Here is a 23730-nt window from a genome sequence, read left to right as displayed (position 1 = left end):
TTCAACGCAAATGCAACAAATAATACGTTTAAATGCTTGCTTCTTATCTTAAATAACACTGGCTGCTTTCTCATGACATTTTGACATTGTTTTATGTTTTTGTTTGTGGAGTCATTTGGTCCTGAAGTTGAAAGGAAAATAATAGAAAATGTAAAAATAATAAAACTGCATAAATATTTAGAATAGTAATTTACAATTTAAATGATCACCAGTTAATATACAAGGTAAGAAATTCTTCCATCTGCCCAGATACCAAAAACTATCAACAGCCATATCAAGAGTGCTGGTTTTACTACTTTAAAAGTTATGTAGGACAATCTAAATTCTATGACCAACAAGAGCCTAGATAATTTTCAAAAATTAATAAAAATATTGTACGGAACAATAACATGAAAACATTTTTCCAGTAGTTTAGTTCTAGTCTTGTGTATACTAGGCTTTATAAGCACACATTCACAAACTTGTACTTGTGTTGCGTCTCAGGTGGCTGATTTGTTGTATTGCCTTCTCGCTTTTCCCTTGAGTAACATCGGTCTATCTCTGTCACACAGCACCGCAAATGTAAACGTCATTGACCCCTTTCATCCCCACTCTCGTCAGTCAATATTTCGCTGTTGTGTGTACACAAGCTGGCGGTAGTGTGCGGCGACACAGGCATTGCGTCTGTGCAATGTATTGATGTAAACATTCTCTTGTCATTTTATTTCAGTGCGTTTGGAGGACTGTATGGAAATCTCTTCAAGGCGCATCTGAAAAACATGTGAACAGCTGTTTTCGTTCATTTTAAAATTATAGTGAACCCCAATGTGTGTATTTTTATTGAGGCATTTTTTGAAAATTAAGCGTCAAGAAAAGTGCGATAAAACTCTTTGTTTATAGAAGTGTGGAAAAAGGTCAGTTTTCAATGTTTTTTCTTAATAAATTGTAAAGGTTGCGCTTTATTAAATAATAACAATTCATGCCAGTAAATATCGTTGTACAAATTTTGTAATTCTAAGTGGAAAGTTGAATCTAGTTCCCAAATCTAGTCTACGCTTTCGACTGCAACATACAACGAAATTAGGTGAGTACATAGACTGGTGTTTATTTACATGATGAAAGTGGCCCTTTGTTTGGACATAACTATTTGAATTTACTTTATTAGCCATTAACATAACCGGATTCTACGAGCTGATGACGCTTTGTACAAAGAACTTCCTTGTTCTAGGCGACTAGCTCGATGATAAAATACGCAATCGAATTTATCGCCTCAGTAAGCAATATTTTATCTATAGGGTTGTTCCGCAACGATGAATAACAAAAAAATATCGATACCGTATATTAGCCTTCCCCCAAAAATGGATGCATTCTCCCGCTCAATATTTTTTATCGCGAGATTCTAAATTGAGTTCAGATGCAAGACGGTAATATTTTAATAGGCTAAGTACATTCTCTAGTGGTACTAATTAAAGTGATGTAATCATTTTTTCTGTGCACCGAGCGACATGGCCAGCATGTTATCGATTTTGACCGTGACCCATATAATTCTATTCGCGTGCGTATCTCCTACTTCCTCATAACAAAAACGTGGCCAAATTGTTTTACCAATCGTTTGGTTAGTGCTTCTCTTATTGAGCAATTAACATTATGATAATGTTTGTGATTCCGTAACAAGTGGCTTCATTGGTATTGCTTGAACATTTCTTTCTTACTCCATATGGGAAAACAAGTTTCCATATTGTATCTAGGTAAGCAAAAACAAAACTTTACGTCGATGGAAACTTGAAAATAGAGTAGTTATTCTAAGGAAGGTTGTTTTTCGTGATGACTTTTTTCGTTAAAATATTTGTACGTACAAACTCAGCAATGGCCAATAAGATTAATTGATTATATTTTTCTAACAAAATAATTATGTGAATACGAAAAGGAATTGCTCGACCATGTTTTTATTTGAATCTTGGCACCACTAATCTTACAACAAAAGCGTGAAATTCCCGCGCATTACAACATCGCGTTCAGAAATAGTAAACCGTCCTTGCGATAGTCGTGCGAATTATAACTAAAACTTATTTATTATGCTGTTGTTTTCAATATTATAATTTTAACACAAAAGGTTCTTTGAGATTTTACGAATTACTGTTTAACAGTAGGTAGCTACCTAACACGTTTATGTGTTTCTTAAAGTTTCCATATACCTAATTAGTTATCCTGTCCTGTATTTAACTATTTTTTGTAGATATACGGAAATAATAAAACTTAATATATTTTTATAGGTATAATTACTAATTTTAAATGCAGATTTCTATCAATTAAAATAATTGTAATTTAATTCAAAACTTATTGGTTCAGGCTGGCCTAAGAATTTAAAAAGTATCGACAAACGCAATTTTTTATAGGTTCCGCCTCCTTATCTGAATACGAATGTAACATTTTCCTCAACTTACAACATGATAAAACTGCTAACTGCATCTATCTGCAAGATAAAAGCCACTCATACAAAGAAATATAGGTAAATATCTACTTTTCATACCAAAATGAAGACAACGTTATCAGCATACACTTGCGTGCATATAAATAAACAAAACAAAATGATTCAGGCAAATGGTGTGGTTCTAATCAGTAATGTTCCAAACCGCACGTGTTATGCGGCCCACGTACTTCACTCTGTTTATCTCGAACGACCTTCAGGAACCGCGTAACAACATTACCATCACAATTCTAAGTTTTAATAAGCATAGTTACTTTATTCAACATACCTACGTAGTTTTAGTTTAAAACGTAAATTCAAGTGTGGAGGTATTCTTTGAGGCGCAAGCGTTTCGAGGCACACCTTTATTATTCCCCGGAGCGCATTTTTAGTAGCACTCCCAAAAACAATTACTACCTACTGCGCCTCAAAACGGTGGCGCTTCGAGGAATAGGTACCTCCATATTTCACTTGGGTTTAAGAACTTTGAGTGGACGGTTCCATAGTTCTGCAAGGTTCTATCCTTTGACCATACAGATTTCGTTTAATGGAAATTTACTTAATCGTTACTCTTCCTAAAGATATAAATGCCCATAAATTATAATTAGTACTAATGACTAACCTACGTTGATATCGATACATACCTCAATGAAACGCAATAGATTTGGAAAAACAATGTATGAACTATAATGAAAGCTAGCATAAACAGCGTTCAGTTAAGGAAAAACATGATTATAAAGAGTCACCTTTATTTACAAATTGTCCTATGATTTGAGTATAAAAGCTGCGCAAAAAGTATTGCGCAGTATTATCTGGTTGGGGATTCACGTGTTTTTTTGTGAACATCCGCCATTATTATGTTCGAAAAGTATGTACTTACAACTTAATGAGATGGTTATGTCGTCGAATTATACGTTTTTTGGTGCGCGTTATTTTGCATAGTAGGTACCTAAGTTGTTTAAAAATCAAACAACTTCGCTATAACTAGACGAATGTTCTCCAATTCCTCGATATTGAAGTACTCTGAAAGCAGCAAAAATTCTTTTAAAACTCATAAAACTACACAGTTTAGAGATTTTATTTTCTCCAATCCATTCTCCCATAATTCAGCTCAAAGGGCTAAATCAGAACTCCAATATTAATGCTTGCTCAAACTTTTTCAAGCCAATATATTTGAAGTAGACACTTTAAGCAACAGATAGACATTAAACAAAGTGGTCTAACCAGAGTGGTGGGTAGTCGAGACGTTAGGTTCGCCGCCCTTGCCGTCGCGACGCCCAGCCCGACGCGCCGGGTGGCCACCCTGTGGATGAATTCTCATTTGTGCTACAAAGGAAACCACAGCGTCTACGTTCTTTTGTTTGCTTCTGAGCAATCCTACGCGCAAACAAATGCACATGAGATGAGATTTTGTTTACCTCTGGGGAAAAGGCAAAAATGGATTATGTTTTCCGTTGCATTTGAGGAAAACTGAGGATGTAATGTTGTTCACTTGTTTTGGGACATCTAATGTGTCTTCTTTTGGTGGTTTCGCATACGTAAGACAGCTTCTGGTAGATGGAAGTATATTTCACATTCGAACCAAAAAGTATTTTATAGCATAGGTTTGCAGCAAAATTTCAATCCAACCTGACTTGCTACCTTAACAAAATTACGATGTTAGGCAGTCACGCGAAGCCTATCCAGACATCTTAAACATTGATTCATTCTACTTGAAAGCACGAAACGGTACAACATGCATGACATGAGTACAACAACTATTACTAGAATAAAATAACTAGTTATTTGTAATGCATTGAATAAACGATCCCATTAATTTTATTAGCCTCATTGTTTCAAGCTGGACGTGTGTCGCTTTGTCTTTGCACTATCTTATCGCAATTGCCATCAAGTATTATAAAATATGTAAATATTATGAAAACATGCACAGTTAGATTATAACTCTGTACTGAATTTTATGCTGTAAAAAGAACAAAAGCATTTAGATACGTTGTGCAAAAAATACGATTACGAGTGTTCCGGCCTTGGGAAACTCGCTTTCGGATCAACATTACTGTAACAGCGATATGGACTAAAAATAAACTGTTTCAGGTATAGAAACTAAATCTAAATACTGAATAAAAACTTAGGAAAGCGTGGGAATACTTCTAAAGTTACTTCCCAAGATCTAGCTTCTAGGCAAAATTTTAATTTTCAGATCTTGAGAACTGAAAACGAATTGAGAAGACTACAGACATAAAACAGTAATAATATATGTTGGTGTAGAGATGATTAAATTAACTCATGTTATGCAAACAATAACTAGAGCGGAATTGGTTAACCTTATTACGATGGCCAGTGCAAGTTATCCAAAACTACGTTCGAAGTTGTACTTATTCATATAGGGGAATTGAAGTACTTTTATGAACACGACACGAAACGCGTTTATAATGTATGCCATGGCACGATCGGTTCCGGATTCGAAAGGGATATTGAATTGGAAACCAGTAGTAGCTGACGAGGTTGATAACATTTTTATTGCTTTTAGGAATTTATTAGAAGGTCCGAACAGTGGTCCAATGATTGTACATTTATTTATCAACCTAATACCTTTTTTTTTGAGGAACGAAAATCAATGCTCATTATTAAGTTTACATGCGGATAATTTTATGAATATCGTTCCACGTTGTAAATTTTACTACACACTAGCCAAGGCTTCCGTAACCCGTGGTTTTTCAATACGGGCTGTCACTCAATGAAAAAGGTTAGGCTACGCGTAATGCACGTTTAATTTACTATCGCATTACATATCCGCGATGTTCATGATGCTTTGCACAATCAATGGACGTCAGTTAGCCAACACGGCCGCTCGCAACAGAATTATACGCGCATTGGAAATGTAGAACGGGATTTTATGTCATACGTAATGCGTGGTTATAGCACTTCATGGCAGTCTGATGTCATGTTTTATTGATATTCCACGATGCTACCTTGTTTATATGGCAAGATAGACGATCGAGAGAACCATAGCAATAAAGTACATCTTCATTTAAAAGATTCATAGATCCCGAAGAGAGCTCCGATGCATTATTACAGAGTATAGAAGAAAATGTCCCTTTTCTTCTTTTACGCTAAAATTGCAAGCTACATAGAAATCCCTCGTGGAAAATATAGCTGAGACGTGTTAGAAGCGGTTCGTTGTGTAGTCAGAAGCTGAACGTAAGCCAGCTAAATTCTATTAGCCTTGACTTTATCGTACATATTATTACGTTCCACCGACAGTTTCATAGCTGACAAGCATCTAAAGAATATTACAATAATGGACGTGTACTTTAATGCTATGCTAAGTACAATCAATACGCACAATGTCACTCGTTTGTCCCTTTAGTTTGGTAAGGCCATTTTTTGTTGCATTCTGAGACTCGAAGCTTATTGGCTTTATACCTGAATGGGTTCTTGAAGGAATAATCATGACATCACTAATAAACCAAATCCAAAAACATAAAATCATCATTATTATCAATTCTTTTAGGTACAAACGATTGTCTAACATTAAATTTGAAATTACTATTGGCGAAACCAAATGCTGTTCCACTATAATGTAGTTAATGTCGTTTCAATTCAGAACTATTGTGAGACAAGACAAGGCGTTAATTAAGTTTAACTGCACATTTGAACTCGACCTTGGCTGCAGTCACGAGTCACGAAGCCTCGGAACAACCCGAGACTACTTAGTATTGAGCAACATCCCTTCTAATATTGTTCCTAGTTGTTTATTTATAGTTGCAATAACGCCGTGGATAATTTCAATCAAGTAATCAAGGAGACCCCAAAATGTTGTGACAAGAATTAGAAATTCGGTGAAAATAACAGATTTGATGATGAATAGAGCTTGATATTAAAACCAAATGTCGATTTGGACAAGTTTGGTGTTGCTGCTTAGATTGTTTAGCAATATCAATGGCGTAGAACCAAACTGCAATTCTAAAGTTTCATCACTGTAATTTTGTATTTATTTCGCAAACACAACAAGATTACTAAAAAGCGATAAACGATATCAATATCGGTGAAAGAAAGACTGCGGTCTACGCATCGATAGATATGGAATATACATAAAAGTGGTACACAAACTATAATTAATATTTAATCGTCTTATAAAGTTACGCACCACGAACAGGGCTAAAAATACTGCGATTGACAGTTATCACGAATCTAAACAGATCGATAAAACTATATTTTTTTTCAATTCTCCCGACGATAAACTTAAGGAGAGTTCTTGAGGTCTTCTTTAATAGAAAAGTATACTGTATACTTCTAATAATATACTACCTCTTTGATGACCGTGAAAAATTAGGTCAGTGAAACACATGTCGAAAATTAAAACACATGATCAGAGAGATCCCATCAGTCAGATTCCTGAAATAATATTTGACTTTGCTAGTCATACAGGTCCTTGAGCAAATATTCCGGTCTGTCGGGTTTATTACTTTTGCTTTACGTACATTATACTGTGTATTTATTTAGCCGGTTGCGCATGACTTCAAGCGAGAAGGAAACACCGCTCATTAATATTGACCAATTAATTAATTTCAAAAGCTATTCGTGGCTTTGATTGTGTAAATGATAGCCAGCCACATTAGAATATCGTGTTTTTCATTGTCATTGTCAATCAATACGATGCTTGAATAGATTGTAATTGCTTTTTATGGGCCTTTCCGATACTTGTATCATTTATTACGGCTGTTAGACATTAATATGATATTGAATTAACAATTTGTTTATCTACTTACTAGCGTGTATACTCATCAACATTAATATAAAAATATTAAAATGAATTTTTGTTTCAGGTATTAAAACAGGAATCATAGGTGTCCACAAACATGCCGTCGCTCCTAGAAGCTCTAGAGCGCAAATATGGCGCGAAGGGCGAAGTGAACCCCCCAATAGATGACATGCCAGTTGCTATATTCGTGCCGAAGCGCTCCCCTCGGCTCAGCGTACCCACGCTCCTGGTGCTCAATGACTGTGACATCGACTGCGCGGGAGACGCCTGCGCCCTCGCCGATAAGTGTGCCGACGTTGTCGAACTCGATATAGCTAATAACAAGCTCAGCGAGTGGGATGAAGTAAGTTATGATCAAAAGGTTTTATTGTGTTCAGTTCATCACAGATATGGGTAGTTCATAACCTCCTCGTCAGCGATTACAGAAAACAAGCCTTCTGCAATAAGCGCCCCGTTCCCACAGTTACGACAAACTCCAATTATTGGTTATAGACAGCAGTTATTTCCGCGGTGTTGCGCATATTTACTCCTATAAATCTAACATAGAGTTTTTCTTCTAGGTTTTTGCAATACTGGAACAAACGCCGAGAGTAAGATTTTTAAACTTGAGCTTCAACCGTCTCTCAGCCCAAATTCAAGCGGCACAAACTCTTCAGCCGCGTTGGGACTGTCTAAGCCATCTCATTTTGAATTCCACGTACGTTGGTTGGCCGAGTGTCCACTCGTTACTCAAAGTTCTACCAGCTCTGGAGGAGTTGCATTTGAGCCTTAATGAGTACACTTATGTGGACCTGTCTGGACAAGAAGTCAATGAGAAAGATCAGTGTGAGGCGTGCTCCCGGCTCAACGTCGATGCCACCTGTGAACCTGTTCATGAGCAGCTGAAAAAACTCCATTTCTCCGGAAACCACGTCAGCAGTTGGCGAGAGATATCTAAACTAGGCTATGCCTTCCCGAATTTGGAAACCCTGCTGGTTAACGACTGTCCCATTACGACTTTAGCTCCAGACCCATGTGAGAAATGTAGTGACGACAACGGAAATAAAAAGAGCCACGATGCCTTCCCGTGAGTAAATACAAATATATTTTGTTATCATTATGACACAATGAGGTCAATATGTATTGCCATTGACCTATTGATCTTCAGAATTTAAATATAATTTGTGTTGTGGTGCGTCACATCAGCGATGTCATTGATATTCCAGACACCTCCGCTTCCTAAACCTGAACAATACGGGCTTAGCGACGTGGGACGAGGTGGATAGACTGGCACAGTTTCCTGCTCTTCGGAGTTTGCGAGTGCAGGTGAGTTCACAACACACCTGTTAAACCTTTATGTATTCACGGCACATAGGTTGTAATGTTTGCAAATACTGACCTCGCGAATACAGGATTATGCGGACAGCACATGGCCGGAACTGTATTGTAAACGTTATTCTATGCACACACAGTAGCAGGAATTAGTAAATAGACGTGGTGCTGTTCCACAGGGTACAATAGCTATTGATTGATGGGTAATTTATAAGGCAAGGATATTTAAATGTTTGAGACGGCCGTTGCCTAGCAAAAGGAACTGCAAACAGTTTTATTTTAATTGAATCCTCTAAACTGCATGTGCACTTGGCAGTGCGTAATCTGTCAGAACGCCAACACGTTAAATGCCGCCAACTTGTAATCCGAACAACTTCGCGATAACCGATCTAATTTTGACGTTGAATGGTACCGTCTGAGGTGTTCAGGAGTGTTGTAGTTTTAAATTATCCGTGTAACGTCCCTCGGGAGCTCGGCGCCTGCTGTAATGCAGGTGAAGGTCTTCCAGATATAGTGGCGGCCTACTTGACGCCCAGTTGTGCAACGTTAGCTAATATCACCGATCACTACAGCGGGCACGCATAATTTCGACACGTCTCCACTCGTCTCGGTTCGAACGGGAGCTCACAAATTTAATAGGAACGTTAGCCTTGCCTTACGCTTTATGTTCTACTTGAACAGATTTTATATCGTAAAACCGTCGATAGCAGGGATTGGATTCGCCTTGTTCTCAATAAAAGATGACTATAGAAAATGGGCTTCCTTGTGAAATTTTTCCGTGTTCGCATCAGGCACAGCAGTCATAAAGGTCGAGTTACTTTTCAATCCGCGTCAGTCTTTAACATAATATAAAGTAAACTATACGCAATGAGGACATAATAAAACTTATCAAGTTCAAGGTTGCGCAAATACATGATCGACATCAAGCCCTCCAAATGTTAATCGCTTTGTGCACACAACCATGTCCTTTGTTACGCAAATCGTTTATCATAGTTTCCAGCACATTACAAAGAAATATGACTCATATTGTTTAACTTATATGGTTAATTTTACCATAGAACCTAGTTCGTAGTGCAGCTTTGTATAGTGACCGTCACGCTACAAAGAATGTGAAAGTGTGTCTGTTTGTTTTAATGCGCTTTATGCGTTTATGAACTATTGTGATGTCATAATGGTCAAAAGTATTTTTTGATGGAGTTCGTGGTTAAGAAATAGACACCTTGACATAAATGATTATTTATACATGAAATCTAGAACAGGAATGATGACATATAAGAATAACCAGGAATTACATTTACAGTAAGATTCCTTTGCTGATCCAAAAATAATAGAGGTTACCTTTTGACTGGAGAAAGAATCGCAGCAGTCAACGACTTTAATTCAACTATGCACTTGAACATGTCGAACATAAAGGCATACACGCGTAGCGTAGGCGACAAATAAACATACTAACACAATCTTTCTACTTTTACGGTTAGGCAGAGGCTCATGGGATTTAAAACATTGTGATTGCTGCGTAGGTTCAAATAGGACCGACGAAACTCGGTTTGCTCAAAATGTGGGAAAGCTTAGAAGAATATGAAATTTTACACGTTGGGAACTGACAAAAAATGATTCCCAAAAGAGTCTTATAAAAGAAACTAAAAATACAAATAAAATCTCTAAAGAAGAAGGCTCTGACGCAGACAGGGATGTCAATAAAAACCCAAAACTGCAAAGGTAAAGGGTTCGCGATGATTCATTCGTAAAATGAATCGAACTCTTTGGGTCGTTCACTTTTAACAGCTGAGCTGTCGACCTTGGGTTGGCTTGATATTTGCACTTTTAACGTTTCTTTTTCTACAGGTCTGTCTGTAGCTCTTCGTATGCAATCTCCATTACCTAATGCAATTCTTCCGGATTGATCTATCACAGGCTTTTGGTACATAACGCCCTCTCTCTGTATTCTGATTACATTTCATGATTGTGCCAAAATGTTCAATTTCCAAATCCTTTTCATCATGCGTCTCTCCCATACATATCAGACTTTTCAGCACATTGCTGAGCGTTTTAACAGCATCGACTGTTTATGTATTTACCTTACTCACTAGATGTGCCTTTCGTTCGTGTTTGCGCCCCACTATTTTCGCGTCGGTTGCGATAAGCACGAAGCGTGCACATTCAATCCTGATGCTAATAATACAGAGTGCAAGCCTTAATAGCTTACTACCTACCTGTTGCGAAATATTATAGCAGACTCATTGCTGTTGTTTACACGAGCAATAACGTTTAGGAACAACTGAAATAGCGCCTTCCAATCCTATCCAATAAAAATCTACTATTGCTATGCGGTATCAGATAATCCAAAGTCCATGGCCGTAAATGTTAGCTTGCGATGACATCATATCGTTAAAATATAAAATTTCAGGAAACATGCAGTGCTAAACAGTCATTACTTTAATAATTTGATTGGGAAAGAAGTCGTTCAAATGTTTTGTAATGCTTATCTTAATTATAGTCATTTTCTAGATTTTGTAACTTTATTGCAGCGCAGACAGCACTTCATCTCAGTTTAATATAGCATCTTAAATAATATTCCTTAACAATGAATATACATTTAGTATGTGAACTGGAAGAGAGGCAATAATATGATGTTGTGCAAATGTCTACCTGTCAAACTAAGAGGTCTGTTCAATTTAAATTGAAGTGTTTGGCCTTGTTTGTATTTGGCTACTGAATTTATAGATGGATTTAAAAATATTTCTACGGTAACAATCGACTATATCAATAAATATAACATGCATTGCTGCACATACAATATAACTTTATCAAACACAACCGTTTTCCGACATTGATGGATAGCCAGCAGTTACCTAGAGCTGATCTAGCTTTGCTAAATGCAATTCCTGTTCGACGGTTCTTGCTGCATTTTCCTTGATGTTGCTTTTATTGAAATATGTTCTTCGGGCAAATTGGAAAATTACTTGCCACGTGTGAGGACAATAAGCTTCGGTCAGTGATTCATATAGGGGCATTTAACGGTCGAATCATTCCTCGGTTTTTTGCCCACGCCTTCTGCGCGTCACCTCGTTTTTTATGCAGTTTGTTGATTGAATTATGAATTTATTTCTTTTCATCCGTGATCATACGGATACCTATCATTAACTTCAAAGTGAAAAGCTGTGTTGGTGTTTGATCGATCATGTGACAATGCGTGTCGATGTAATCCTATAAGTCTATTATTATTAAACTTACTATCTACTAGTTTTGTTGTATCTTGAGATACATGCTTATCACGTGTATAAATATTCAAGCCAGTTGCTTTCCTTCTAATACGTTGTTCCGTCGATCTCTACCAAATGGTCTCGCATAATAAACAGCAGATGCCCAGATATCGGAAGGGTTATCTACAAAATGCAGATGTAACATTTCGATAATATTAAGGTAACTGTTGTAGACGCCGGTTGAATACGGAATCTATAGATTTGAGCGTGGAGTGTCGACCGGGTCGCTACGGGGTGACCCAGAAAGCATGTGCATGCTATTCCGTGTTCAAACATTTTGAGCCATACCGTAAAATGCAGAGCTTATCTACTATATTACCTAGGAATCGTATTCTCATCTCCTTTGTAACCTACCTTTCCTAAACCCAATATTGATTGAATTCCTGAATTATCTGACGGTGCATTTGTACTTACATAGCCATCTCGTCTGTCTGCGACGTCTGCATAGCTGGCGTGATTAATACTGGCTTTTGTTGGGACCTCCTACACAAAAGATGGTTTGCATTTGAATTCCACATTCAGTCAGCGATCGTTCGGATCGAGTATCTCTCGTGTCAACAATACGTGAAGTTCTTGTGTATTGGTTATATTTATTGCAGTAGACGCCGTCAAATAATCTTCAATTATTAATCCCAAATGGATCGTAATATTACCATGATATAATTATAGCTGTATAATGCCTCTTTCAGACTGACGTCGCTATGGCGTCGTCGTGACCTATGAATTCATTTCTCCACGGCACTCGATGTTTTAGGTCAACTGTCCCTGCGATCCGCACTTAACATTAATATTCTAACTCCTTTGTGTATCATACGTTCGATAGACGAATGGAAGTTCATTCATGTGGAAATTATTGTACTTAAGGGGCTAGATACAAGACCTCAAGACAAAGGACCAACGTTTTTTGTTGTCAAGAAATCTTGTTCAAACTTGATTGGTATTCTTGGGCCACTGAAAGGACGATGAGAAATCGAAATATATTTGAAGTCGATTAGAAATTAATGACAAAGATAAAAACCAACATTAATATTTTCTACAACTTGTAAACCAGTTCACATAATTGCTTGTTTATCGATAAAAAGACTATCGCAGACAATTACTCAAGTGTTTGTATTAACATTGTAAAGGGCACTTAGGCAGTTTCCTTCGCACGCAATGCAGTATTTTCCCTTTGGTAACAGTTAATTAGATTTTTTGCCACAGCACTATAACTTAGATAGTTGATTTTAGTTGCCGCTATCGTAATTATCTTGTATTTAGATATGGAATTAAGTATTGTGTTTAACTGCACCAATTTACTCTGTTACTGACGTGATAATTTGCTATAATAATGTCAACGTAAACACGAGGTTTCAAACGTTTCCAGTAAAAGATAGGAAATTACCTAACTTTCATGTAGAAATTAAAATTATTAACTGGAGTAGACAGCCAATATACAAAGAAGTAACTATTTTATAAGAGGTGCAAGAAAAAAAAATAATAAAGTTTACAAGCTTTGTATATTGGTCCCCCCAGACTTCGCAGGGAATGCGTAAAACTGACGTCATCCAAAATGGATGTCCTGCCCTTGAGCCGGATAAAATATAGGTTTAATATTAAATATGTAGACACATGCCATTGTCAACTGGGAAGGGGAGAGCGCCACTTATGGACAGACCACTCGTGACTTTCCAAAATGCCTTTCCCTTTTATAGTGCTGGCTCCATACAATTTCTGGTTCCTAGATCTTTTTATTCTATTTTCGAAATGTCTCTCTCATTGTTGATGGACTTGAGAGGATTTTTATATGGCGGCGATACAAGCTTTATGGGACCGGTAAAATCAGCCAGTACGATTAAAACTTTATTAATTGATCATGATCAATGGAACTAGATACAACTTTCCTCTACCTTTAAAGGGTGTGGTCACTCTTCAAATAGAGACAATGGACTCATGAGTGTCTCAGACGTGTTTTTTCTTTCAAATTACACAATAACTAAGTATGACATGTTACGTATCTAAGTTTTTCTAACGTCACGCTTAAGATAATGTTCCAACGGCTAGGTATGACTTGGTATGTCGGTACGAAAATATTTCCTAGTTCTTTGTTATATTTTACCTACATACGTATTAGATCGAGATTATGTTGCTGTAAGAATACTTATTATTTAATAAGCTATGACTAAGTTAATGCACTCGTGTATCAAGTCTTTGTTCTTAATTTGTATCAAAACAAAACTATTCGTATTGTTAAACTATCGAAATGAGAATGGATATGGAAATATTCATATTTTATGCGTCGTTTCTTTTGCAATAGCTGGCTTTATCGCGGTTGTGTCTGTCCTTAATGGGTCTTTGAAATCGTTTGGGTAATCATCACGCGCTAGCTTAGTGATACTCTTTTTATTATTATTTATTATTTTTCATTTATTTATTTTCTAACATATAATTTACATTTTTAAATATTAAATATAAAAATAAAAAACATTTAAAAATTATTATTTATATTTTTACTGACTGCAAAACTCCCAGAATACGGAATGTAATCTCAATATATTATAAGTACATTGCCTCTATAAAAAAAGTCAATTAAATAAACGTCAATGTGCAAAACTAATTTCCTGAATGTGTACCAGTGTATGCATTAATTTTGCATCTATCTGCTGACACTACAAAGCGATCGATACGGTAAATTCAATGATTCAGAACGGGGCTGTTACCGATCGACACGGTGGGACTTTAAATTATAACCGTTTCATTTTCCGGCGTGGGTAGTCACACGTTAGTCAGACGATTCGTGTGGAGGGGTCAATACAACGGCCAAAACAAAAAGAATATCTAGCTAATTGAAGATTGTATGTAATGTTTTCGAAAAGTGCTAATTAATGTTCCGATGTCTTTGCCACTCATTAAATCTCCGAACGTCTTAACCTACTTGCAAGTTTGCAAGCGCCTTTGAGAACATTAGTTTGTATAAAACAAAGACATCATCAACATAAATAAATCCACACTCAATGTCTAGTAAACATAGATTTTTTCCTATCAACGCAATTACTTAGTTCTCATTAAAAAGGCTATACAAATGCGGCACTAGCGAATTCCGCAGGGACCTGATGTATGCAAAGGTGATTCCGCCTTCCGCTTTTAGGCAAAACAGGCCAACGAGGTTGAACGCACGCTCAAAGATCTCTCATATATGAAAGAACAAAGGAACGCTAAAATATTAGAAACTAAACTCAAATACCTTACCTGTTAGGCCTAATATTGTTTGCCGTCCGAATGAGCTGAGCTTGGAAGCTCTTAGTCATTTTAGCCTTTATTAATATCAGGATAATGACTAATTTTGACATGTAGCAGAGAATAGTTGATATGGGTTTGTTAGTGAGAGCGCTACTTTCCTATGCAACCTTCATTTGTGGATGACAGACGTGGGTGAAAATTTATTAGGCTGAACTCCGGCACACACAGGGTTACTGACGGCCGGAAACTGGAAATAAAGTGCTTGTTAGCTTGTTATTCTGTGTGGTCCGTTCAAACACCTATATCCATTTCAAACTAAACATAGGTTCAAACTAGGTAGGATATCGAATAGTTTCCGAATAGTACCTAACAGTTACCTATCGGCTTAGGTCCGACGGAATCAAGCTGTTAGAAAGTCATCTATAGAAATAGGGTATCTAAAAGCTTGATTAGAATTTTCGTAACTGAGTCTTTAATGACAGGCTATGTTTTTTTCTATTTCCAGTAATAGGGATATACATATTTATATAGGTACGTATAAGCACCTAATGTTCCCAGAAGCGGTTAAATTTCTAAACAAGCTTTGATCACAAAACGACCATCATAAACAATCCTTGGAAAAACATGTTCGTGAACATTAATCGATCATAAATACATGTCGGGACAGTTGACTAGGAACTAACATCTTCGCAGCCATTCGTGCGCGCCCTACAAGGAAACTTGATCCTCGCGGAACCTTGAGAGGAACAAAAAGCAATTCGATTTAAATCTACGACTTTTTGTTTCATTCGATGATCCTTTTGTTTGAGTCGTGACTTCGGGATTTTTGTATAAGTTGTTTATTTCGGGATCGATATAGAAATCTACTTCCCTATCTGCAATGTTTGTTTTGATACCTAGGCTAGGCCAGCTTTTAGCTACTTACCTACATACTAGTTCTAGTTTATAATAAGGATTCGCTGTTTACCCTCTAGATATTGCAAGGTCACTCTGAAATCTTGAAAAGAAGACCTATGCGTTAGTAAATCCTACTTTATGCATTGGCCTTATGAAATTGTTGTAAACTTTGCAATGGTCAAAAATGCCTTTTGGTACATATTAAACCAAATCATGAGCCACTTTAGTGATTTTGTGTGTTACGTGGTCACGCCACAAAGATAAACTATCATGAAAATATTTCCCAGTAGGTACATACAAACTGATTATCTAATTTGACAACATTATCACCGGCCTCGGTGGCGCAGTAGGCAGCGCGTAAGTCTCATAATCTTAAGGTCGTGAGTTCGATCCTCACCCGGGGCATATCTTTTTGTATAAATTTATGTTTCTATTGAAGCAAATTGTAAATATGAAGTCTATTGATAAATCTTTTTAAAATAATTTATTTAAATTACGGCCTTAATTTTTTTTCGTTTTTATTTCGCCAATAAAAATGTAGGTACTTAGCATTAATTATGATGAAACAATATTTTTAACTCAATAGTGCTACGTTATGTTGCTGTGAAGGTTTCAAATAATGTACCTATCATGCTGCAATTACTTACCTACATAAAATACCTGCATACATTAATGTGCAAATGGAAATCAAAAAGCGTTTCTTCAAGTGAGCCTAAAAAAGTTAAAGCATTTTCCGAACGTCAGACCGTCCCCAAAACGCTTAACCACTTCCTATTTGTTATAACTAGGAAAAATAAGTGATGCCACAAACGTCTATCTGTTAGGTAGTGCTTAAAAAATAATGAACCTAATTTTTTTCCCCTTATTTTTCAGGGCTGGCCATTATGGGAGCGCGTGGAATCCACAGAGCATGAGCGGCGGCTGTTGCTGGTAGCTCGACTTCCTCACGTGAGGACCCTGAACGGTGGCGGAGCCGTGCCCATTGAAGAACGGGACGCGGCTGAGAGGGCTTTCATACGGTACTACATGGAGAAACCTGAGTCGGATCGGCCCGATAGGTAAGATAAATTATAATATCTGAATTAATCATCTCCCGAGCCTTTTTCCCTTTTTAAAGGGATTAACAACATGGTCGACTATTATGAATAATATGTCTATTGATATTTATGTAGGTCCGTTTTTTATGACGTTTTCTGGAAATTCCGACTGTGTAGAGTCTACATAAATATCAATAGAGTGTATCTACAGTGTAGACGCTTGTCTTCTGACTTAAAAAAATATTGCAGCAATGTCCTTCTAAATTGCAACCGCTCCGAAGGTCCAATCAATAAGGAGCAATGTAGGTGAGGCCTGCGACCTAAATGACTAAATTCGCATGCTAATGTCACTACGTAGGTGGGCACAATCATAAAATCTCACTCAATTAGTATCTTGTTGCACTAACACGGCTAAAACTGCTTACGTAGTTATCGTAACAGGTTAATATTGGTGATTGTGATTTTACCAACCTCAAAAAGGGTGATGACAAAAACAGACTAATTATATGTAATACAAACTATATAAAGTTGACTTAGTCGGGTGCCGTATCAGGATATCTTTCGTCCATTTTCGACTAAAGTTTCCATAGAGTTAAAGCATTATTTCCATCTAGGGTATTTGCATTGGGATTTTTTCCAGAGATTGACTAAGTTGTTCTAAGTGTTTTAATATTGCTTTCAGATACTGGGAGTTGGTGGGCGTCCACGGCAAGTTAGACCCTCTCGTGTCGGTGGACCTGAGGCCGGAGAAGCGCGTGCAGATCACCTTCACGTGCGGCGACAACAGCGAAGTGCGCACCGTCGATGTTTACAGGTGTGTAACTCCAAATTTAATTAACTATGTACGTAATTCTATTTAACGGCCATTCATAATATTGTATCTATTTGTTGTTTTGTCTATTGGGAATAGAACTTTGGCATTTGCTTGGGTCTTAACCATCCCTTAGCCACCCGCAGAAAGATCCTGGATTGCATCATGCTACACAAGATATTCAATGGTGCAATTGACTGCGCTGAACTTTTGAGTTCAATGGAAATAAAAATTCCAGCTCGGCTCCCTATTAGTAAAGTGTTATAGCCTTTTTCACATCGCCACCTCTAGAACCAACCTTGGGCATTACGCCGCAATACCGAGAATCTGTAGGCAATATAATGCTCTAGCAAAAACATCGGAGTTAGACATCTGCCAGTGTATGTCCACGTTTAGAAAGTGCCTAAAAACCTTGCCAATATAAATTGTATATGTATATGTATATTTTGTTTATAAGTGTTTAGTTTGTAACTGTATTTTATTTTTAGATATTTTTGTAATATTGTAAATTAGTAAGCTAGTGATATTGTGCATGCTGTGGTCTCCTATAAGTGAAGGAGTACACCGACACTATTCCCATTGTTTTTTTTTATACTACATATGTCATGTTATGTGTACATCCTTTGTTGGAGATCCTAAATAAATAAAATAAAATAAAATCCCCCGAGCCTTTTTCCCAACTGTATGTTGGGGTTGGCTTCCAGTCTTGCTTGCTTCGTCCCGTGTTTAGTCGTGCTTGGGTCTTATGTCAAAATTATATCTCTAGGAAGCAAATCAACAGATGGATAGAATATTGGGAACGGCCGTAAGAGGTTTGTTAGTCCCAACGATATTGTTATCAATCATCTAATTGCCCAGCTATGTAATGTACTCACTGAGTAATGTTTCTATGATCACGATTTGCAGAACTGTATCCGACCTAAAAACAAGACTAGAGAGGATGGCAGGCTTCCCCGCCGCTAAAATGAGACTCTTCTACGTAGATCAAGAACTTCGGGATAGCCAGGTAAATATTTTTATAATTATTACTACTATAATTTTATGATCACCGCATATCTAAATAATTTGCATGACGAATTGAATTATGGAGATTTTTGTGGCCCTCACAAGTTACGAAATGTATTCCATGGCATGTATTCTAAATAATGGTTCAATTATTTCGGTATCATCCAGGGATGATAAGCATGTTTCACATTTTATTATTCACAATTTCTATCGTAACTCTAATAAAATGAACATAAATTGGTTGAATTTTGTAAATAAACGACTGACACACATTAGTTACCCCACTGCCATGAAGGGTTGGTTTTTTTTTCTTATTTTGCTACACTAACATTTTATGCTTGTTTATGGTTTGCATTAACAGTTTTACTATTTCTTAAGCCTTTTCAGGGGCCTGAGGAGATGAAGTACCCCACAAAGCAGCTGTATTCGTACAACATCAGGTCAGGCGACGAGATCATAATTGACTGCAAACTGAAACACTCTATCTCTGTCAACTCGACCGCGTGAGACGACCGACGCACTACATGTCGGATGCATTTCTATCAAATGTACTACCTACTTATACGTTTCCTTCTTTGAGGAACTAAGACTGAGGTAAGGCCAGTCTTTGAAACGTGTATTCGATATAACTTAATATTTTTTCTAACATTAGAAAATACAGTACATATTTTACAAAGTTACAAGAGATGCAACTGACATGCAATAAGTGATATTTTTTTGCCTACAAATGCCATTTCATTATGTATTTTCGTGCTACTGTTCGTCTTACTAACATTGATGTAACATGTAATGAGTTTAGTTATATTTTTTGTAAGAAATTGTTTCTGTTTTCTCCATGTGGATTATTTTAGAAGTGATATCGATCGCAAAGTATTATAATAGTAGAAAATATCAACGGTTGTCACACAGCATTTAGTTTTAAGAATTATCGCAAGTTTTGAGCTTGATAAAACTATTTTATTTACATAATTATATATTTTTTAATAGCACAATTACAACATTACCTTGCATTGCTCTGAATCATGGATTATTTTTATTACAAAATTGAAGAGTAAATTATGATCGCTGTTTTGACAAGTAAACATGCCTTTGTTTGTTTGCAATAAGCAACTGTGATAATAAATTTTAGATTACAAAATCTGAGATTGAACTACATAATATTATGTGACATTATTTTTGCATATTTATCTGTATAGTGCTTTATACACAGCATCTATCTTTCGAATATTACTGGGTGTTGTAAAAGTGCTTTTAACATTTAAGTGATACTAACTGCCATTTCGAATTATGAAATATACACCTATTGTGTCTTTTAGATTTAATCCTAAAACGGTTTGGGATTATAATGTGAAAAAAATAACTAGTATTTTGTTTTTGTTTTACAGTCTTTTTGGTACTTTTAGTGCCAAAGAAATAATTATTCAATTTAGAGATTCAATTCTGCAGCTGCCAAATTTTTTGAACATTTAAACTAGAATCAATTTTTACATTTGCATTAGCATTTTTGCACCAGCCCTTGGTTATAATTGTGATAATTTCGTTGGAAACAAAATTAATGTAGTGACATTTTTAATTTTATCCCTTTATAGACTTAGAAAATAGTATCAAAATGAAAAATAAATAATTGTATCAAAATTATGGTTTTATTTAATAGTATCACAGACAAATATTAACAAAAACGTTTTCCTTAATTTTAATCCTATTCTATTCTGATATTGTAAAAAGGAATTACTTGAAAGTTTGTTTGCATTGAGAGGCCTGCTAAACCACTCAATCGATTTGAACATTCTTAATGTTGGGAAGTACACAATCCCTTGCTATATTTTAGTTACAAGAAGTTCCACAGGTATGAGATAAATAGCCTAATCAGAGATAAAGAGCCTCTTGCCATACACAGTTAACATAGCATTTTGTACTTGTTCACATATTTTATCATAAGCATCCAACCACTCACTAATTCTCAATTCTCTAGTTCTTCTTCTGAGGAAATTCATTAAAATAAACAGTTTCTCTATATTTCTATCTACAACCATTTCCTGTAAATAAGCCACAATCATATCAATGTCACATTGCAGTGGGGTCTGTTCACTTTCCAGCCATGCTCTTAACATCTCTCTTACTCTGTCCCAGGGAAGACCTATTAATCCTTTAGGCTTCTCCCTTTTTATTGATACTTCTATGGGTGTTTTATCATCTTTTATCATTGGATTCTTGTATGGTAAGTCTCTGGTAGCATTCTGCCCCTGAAGAAATTTACTCATTTTAATACTTGCAGTTGACTGTGGCAATTTTAAACTTTTTGGAGGTCTGCCTCTTTTCTTCACAGGTGATTTTATTGCAGGTGTAGGTGACTTCTTTAGTGATGTAGTTATTTTGAATTTAACAGGTGAATTCAGTTTCTTCTTAGAACCTTCAGGTGCTTGAAATGTTATTGAATCACTGTTTTCTGGATGTTCAGATTTTAAATGAAATATTTCAGGGTCTGGCTCTTTTTTAACAGTTTTGTTACTAGATAAAAATTTATTAATTGCTCCTTTCGTTGGTTTACTATTGATGGGCTCTAATTTAGTCATTTGGATTCCAATGCCTCTCATTTCCTTTGGATCTATATTTTGCTTTTTACATATTAAAAGCACTTCTTTAGTTATAACTTCAAGATCATTTGTAGCATTAGACAGTGAAGTTGATTTATTTAAAACATTACAAAAGCCATGACCCAGGAATTTTGCTGTTTCTACAGGAGCTTCTTCATCTCGGACCATTAGTTTCAAAGTAATACATTTACCTAAAACTTTAAACTGCTGCATCCTTGAGTGTACTTCAGCCGACAATTGTTTTAAAAATTCTATACACTGATTGTTATTTTCAAATCTTATTCCATAGTTGACTTCAGCTGAAACTGATTTCCTTACTGTATAAAAAGATAAAGGATTGGGATCTCGCCCTCGACATTGATCAAATAGTTGAGCACCAGTTTTATTCCCCAGCTGACTTTTTAAAGTAGCCAACGATAGACTCTGCAGTGATCCGCAAGTGACATGACCTAGTGATTCCAATTTTGTAGATGTCTGTCTGCCAACACCAGGTAATTCTCTAAGTTTTATTTCAAACATAAACTCTTCTACAAGATCTTCAGTAAGGAAATATTGTCCATCTGGTTTGGCCTTTTTTGTGGCTAATCTAGCCTGTAACCGGTTACCTCCGAACCCTGTAGAACATGGACAACCTGTTTTACGCTTTATCTCCTCTCTTAATAATGTTGCAAAACTTTGCACACTAATATCCATATCTGCCAATAGTTCTGTACAATCTACATACATCTCATCACATGACACAGCCTCTATATCTAAAGTATATTGGGCTATAGTATTGTACAAAGTATATGCAACTTCCTTATAGCCCTCAAAGTCATAGGGTATGGTTTGTAAATCAGGACACAATCGCAATGCAGCACCCATAAACATGCCATTACCTATACCTTTTGCTCGAGCTTCATATGAACATGATGCAATCTCACTCATGGAGCCATATTTTTCATCTTCATCAGCAATGTTATCAACTCTACTCTCAAATACAATTTCATCTTCAGTTCTCCCAGCTGCTTTACCTATTTTCTTGATTTGCTTCTGTTTGTAAAGACCAAATTCAACATTTCTATCTACACCAGGCCTCTTTGGTCTGCCCTGCCCTCCCTTGGAATGTGTTACAGCTACAGGTTTGCCTCTAAGATCAGGTCTGTTCCTTAAGCCAACAGATACAAAAAAGCAATCCATGTCAATGTGCATTATAACTTTATTTTTCTCAAACTTCAACTGGCTTGAATTATTGAAATTGTTTGCTGATAATATGTTCCTCTTCAGTTCTTCACGCGCAGGGAATATGAAGTTGCTGGATTCTCTTAAATCATTAACATGTTGTTTAAAGCATGCACCCAATTGAGATATATGATGTAGCCGTGAATTATTATAAAATTCTGAAATAAAGTTTGGGTCTGCAGCTGTTTTTGTTATGGTGCCCTGATTTTGCTTCACTTGTATAGAATCCTGCCCATATGAATTATCTGCTTTAATATCTCTTATGATATTTGAAGTTGATGGACCAGCTGTGTCAATAGTAAAAGAATTACTTTCCTTAATTTTAATAGGCTCAGGTTCTGTTATCCTCGAATCCACATCACACTCATTTGTTTCCTTTGCAACTAAACAGGTTTCGTTCTCATTGACAGAAAATTTGACTTCACTGTCTGATTCATTATTTTTAATTACCTTTTTAAAATTAAGCTGTTTTTGAGTTCTTGAATTTTTATACAGCAAATAATCTCGGTAATCTAATAAGCGATTGGATGCAATGCTCTCTGTTATCCATTCAGGTTTCACGATTTTAACAAGAGACATATTTTTTACTTTGGTGTCGGGTAAGTTGGAGGCTATTATGAAATCATCACTTTTCTGATACGTGTGATAGATCCCGCCATGTTTAGTCATAAGTACTTTCAGTTCATCTGCTGACGGTATTGTAAATCCATTCACATAAATACTTATACCGTTAAATATATTGGAAAGCGTTTCTTCTTTCCCAGCTTTTGCACTAAACTGTTCTTCCAATTTTGCAATTTTAGCTTGCATATAGCCACCCCAGGCTTCAAAGCCATTATCAGGAAATTTTCTTTCGCGGCGACTCATATTAGAAGCATGTAGATGAAGTTATTTGTATCAGAGAAAACTAAATTATTTCCTCCACTCTTTTTCCACTTTTCATTTCCCTCCATTCCGGATGGATTACTGCTCTTCGGTTGTCAACGTCAATTGTCAAATTTTATTCAAGTGTCAACATTTTTTTTTATGACTAGTGCTGTTCACTTAAATAGATATTAAGAGAAACATGGTTTTTGTATTCCAAGTTAAATCTTTAATTTTTTTAGTGCTTAGAATAAAAAAACTGCGGTGTCGTTCCTAGATACCCAGTCTAGTCAAATCTGT

At 36.3% G+C, this 23730-nt stretch overlaps 3 protein-coding genes and 1 non-coding gene across 8 annotated transcripts in view; 2 read left to right on the top strand and 2 right to left on the bottom strand.

Moving 5' to 3' along the window:
* LOC110384575 (persulfide dioxygenase ETHE1, mitochondrial) overlaps window positions 1-23730 on the bottom strand; it is a 334248-nt gene that overhangs the window by 86647 nt on the left and 223871 nt on the right. The window lies entirely within an intron of this gene.
* Mlt (mulet) lies at window positions 576-20386 on the top strand. 5 transcript variants are annotated; one of them, XM_049844595.2, is made up of 8 exons: window positions 576-893; window positions 7273-7551; window positions 7769-8274; window positions 8414-8513; window positions 16772-16956; window positions 17618-17749; window positions 18653-18752; window positions 19139-20386. In XM_049844595.2, the coding sequence occupies exons 2-8, from the start codon at window positions 7306-7308 to the stop codon at window positions 19256-19258; spliced, it is 1389 nt and encodes a 462-aa protein (XP_049700552.1). In that variant the 5' UTR covers window positions 576-893; window positions 7273-7305; the 3' UTR covers window positions 19259-20386. The 5 variants fall into 5 exon arrangements, with proteins under 5 accessions (XP_049700552.1, XP_049700549.1, XP_049700550.1 ...); XM_049844592.2 differs by having other exon boundaries at window positions 19130-20386; XM_049844593.2 differs by lacking the exon at window positions 576-893 and adding an exon at window positions 911-1063 and having other exon boundaries at window positions 19130-20386.
* On the top strand, window positions 16231-16303 carry Trnam-cau (transfer RNA methionine (anticodon CAU)). The gene has a single exon. It is a non-coding gene; the product is annotated as a tRNA-Met (tRNA).
* On the bottom strand, window positions 20376-23537 carry LOC110384601 (DNA repair protein REV1). The gene has a single exon (XM_021345955.3). It carries the CDS (start codon window positions 23431-23433, stop codon window positions 20614-20616), a length of 2820 nt encoding a protein of 939 aa, XP_021201630.3. The 5' UTR covers window positions 23434-23537; the 3' UTR covers window positions 20376-20613.

This window comes from Helicoverpa armigera, chromosome 16 (assembly GCF_030705265.1).
Source record: "Helicoverpa armigera isolate CAAS_96S chromosome 16, ASM3070526v1, whole genome shotgun sequence".
Lineage (NCBI taxonomy): Eukaryota > Metazoa > Arthropoda > Insecta > Lepidoptera > Noctuidae > Helicoverpa > Helicoverpa armigera.
This window is presented reverse-complemented; position numbering and strand designations above follow the sequence as displayed.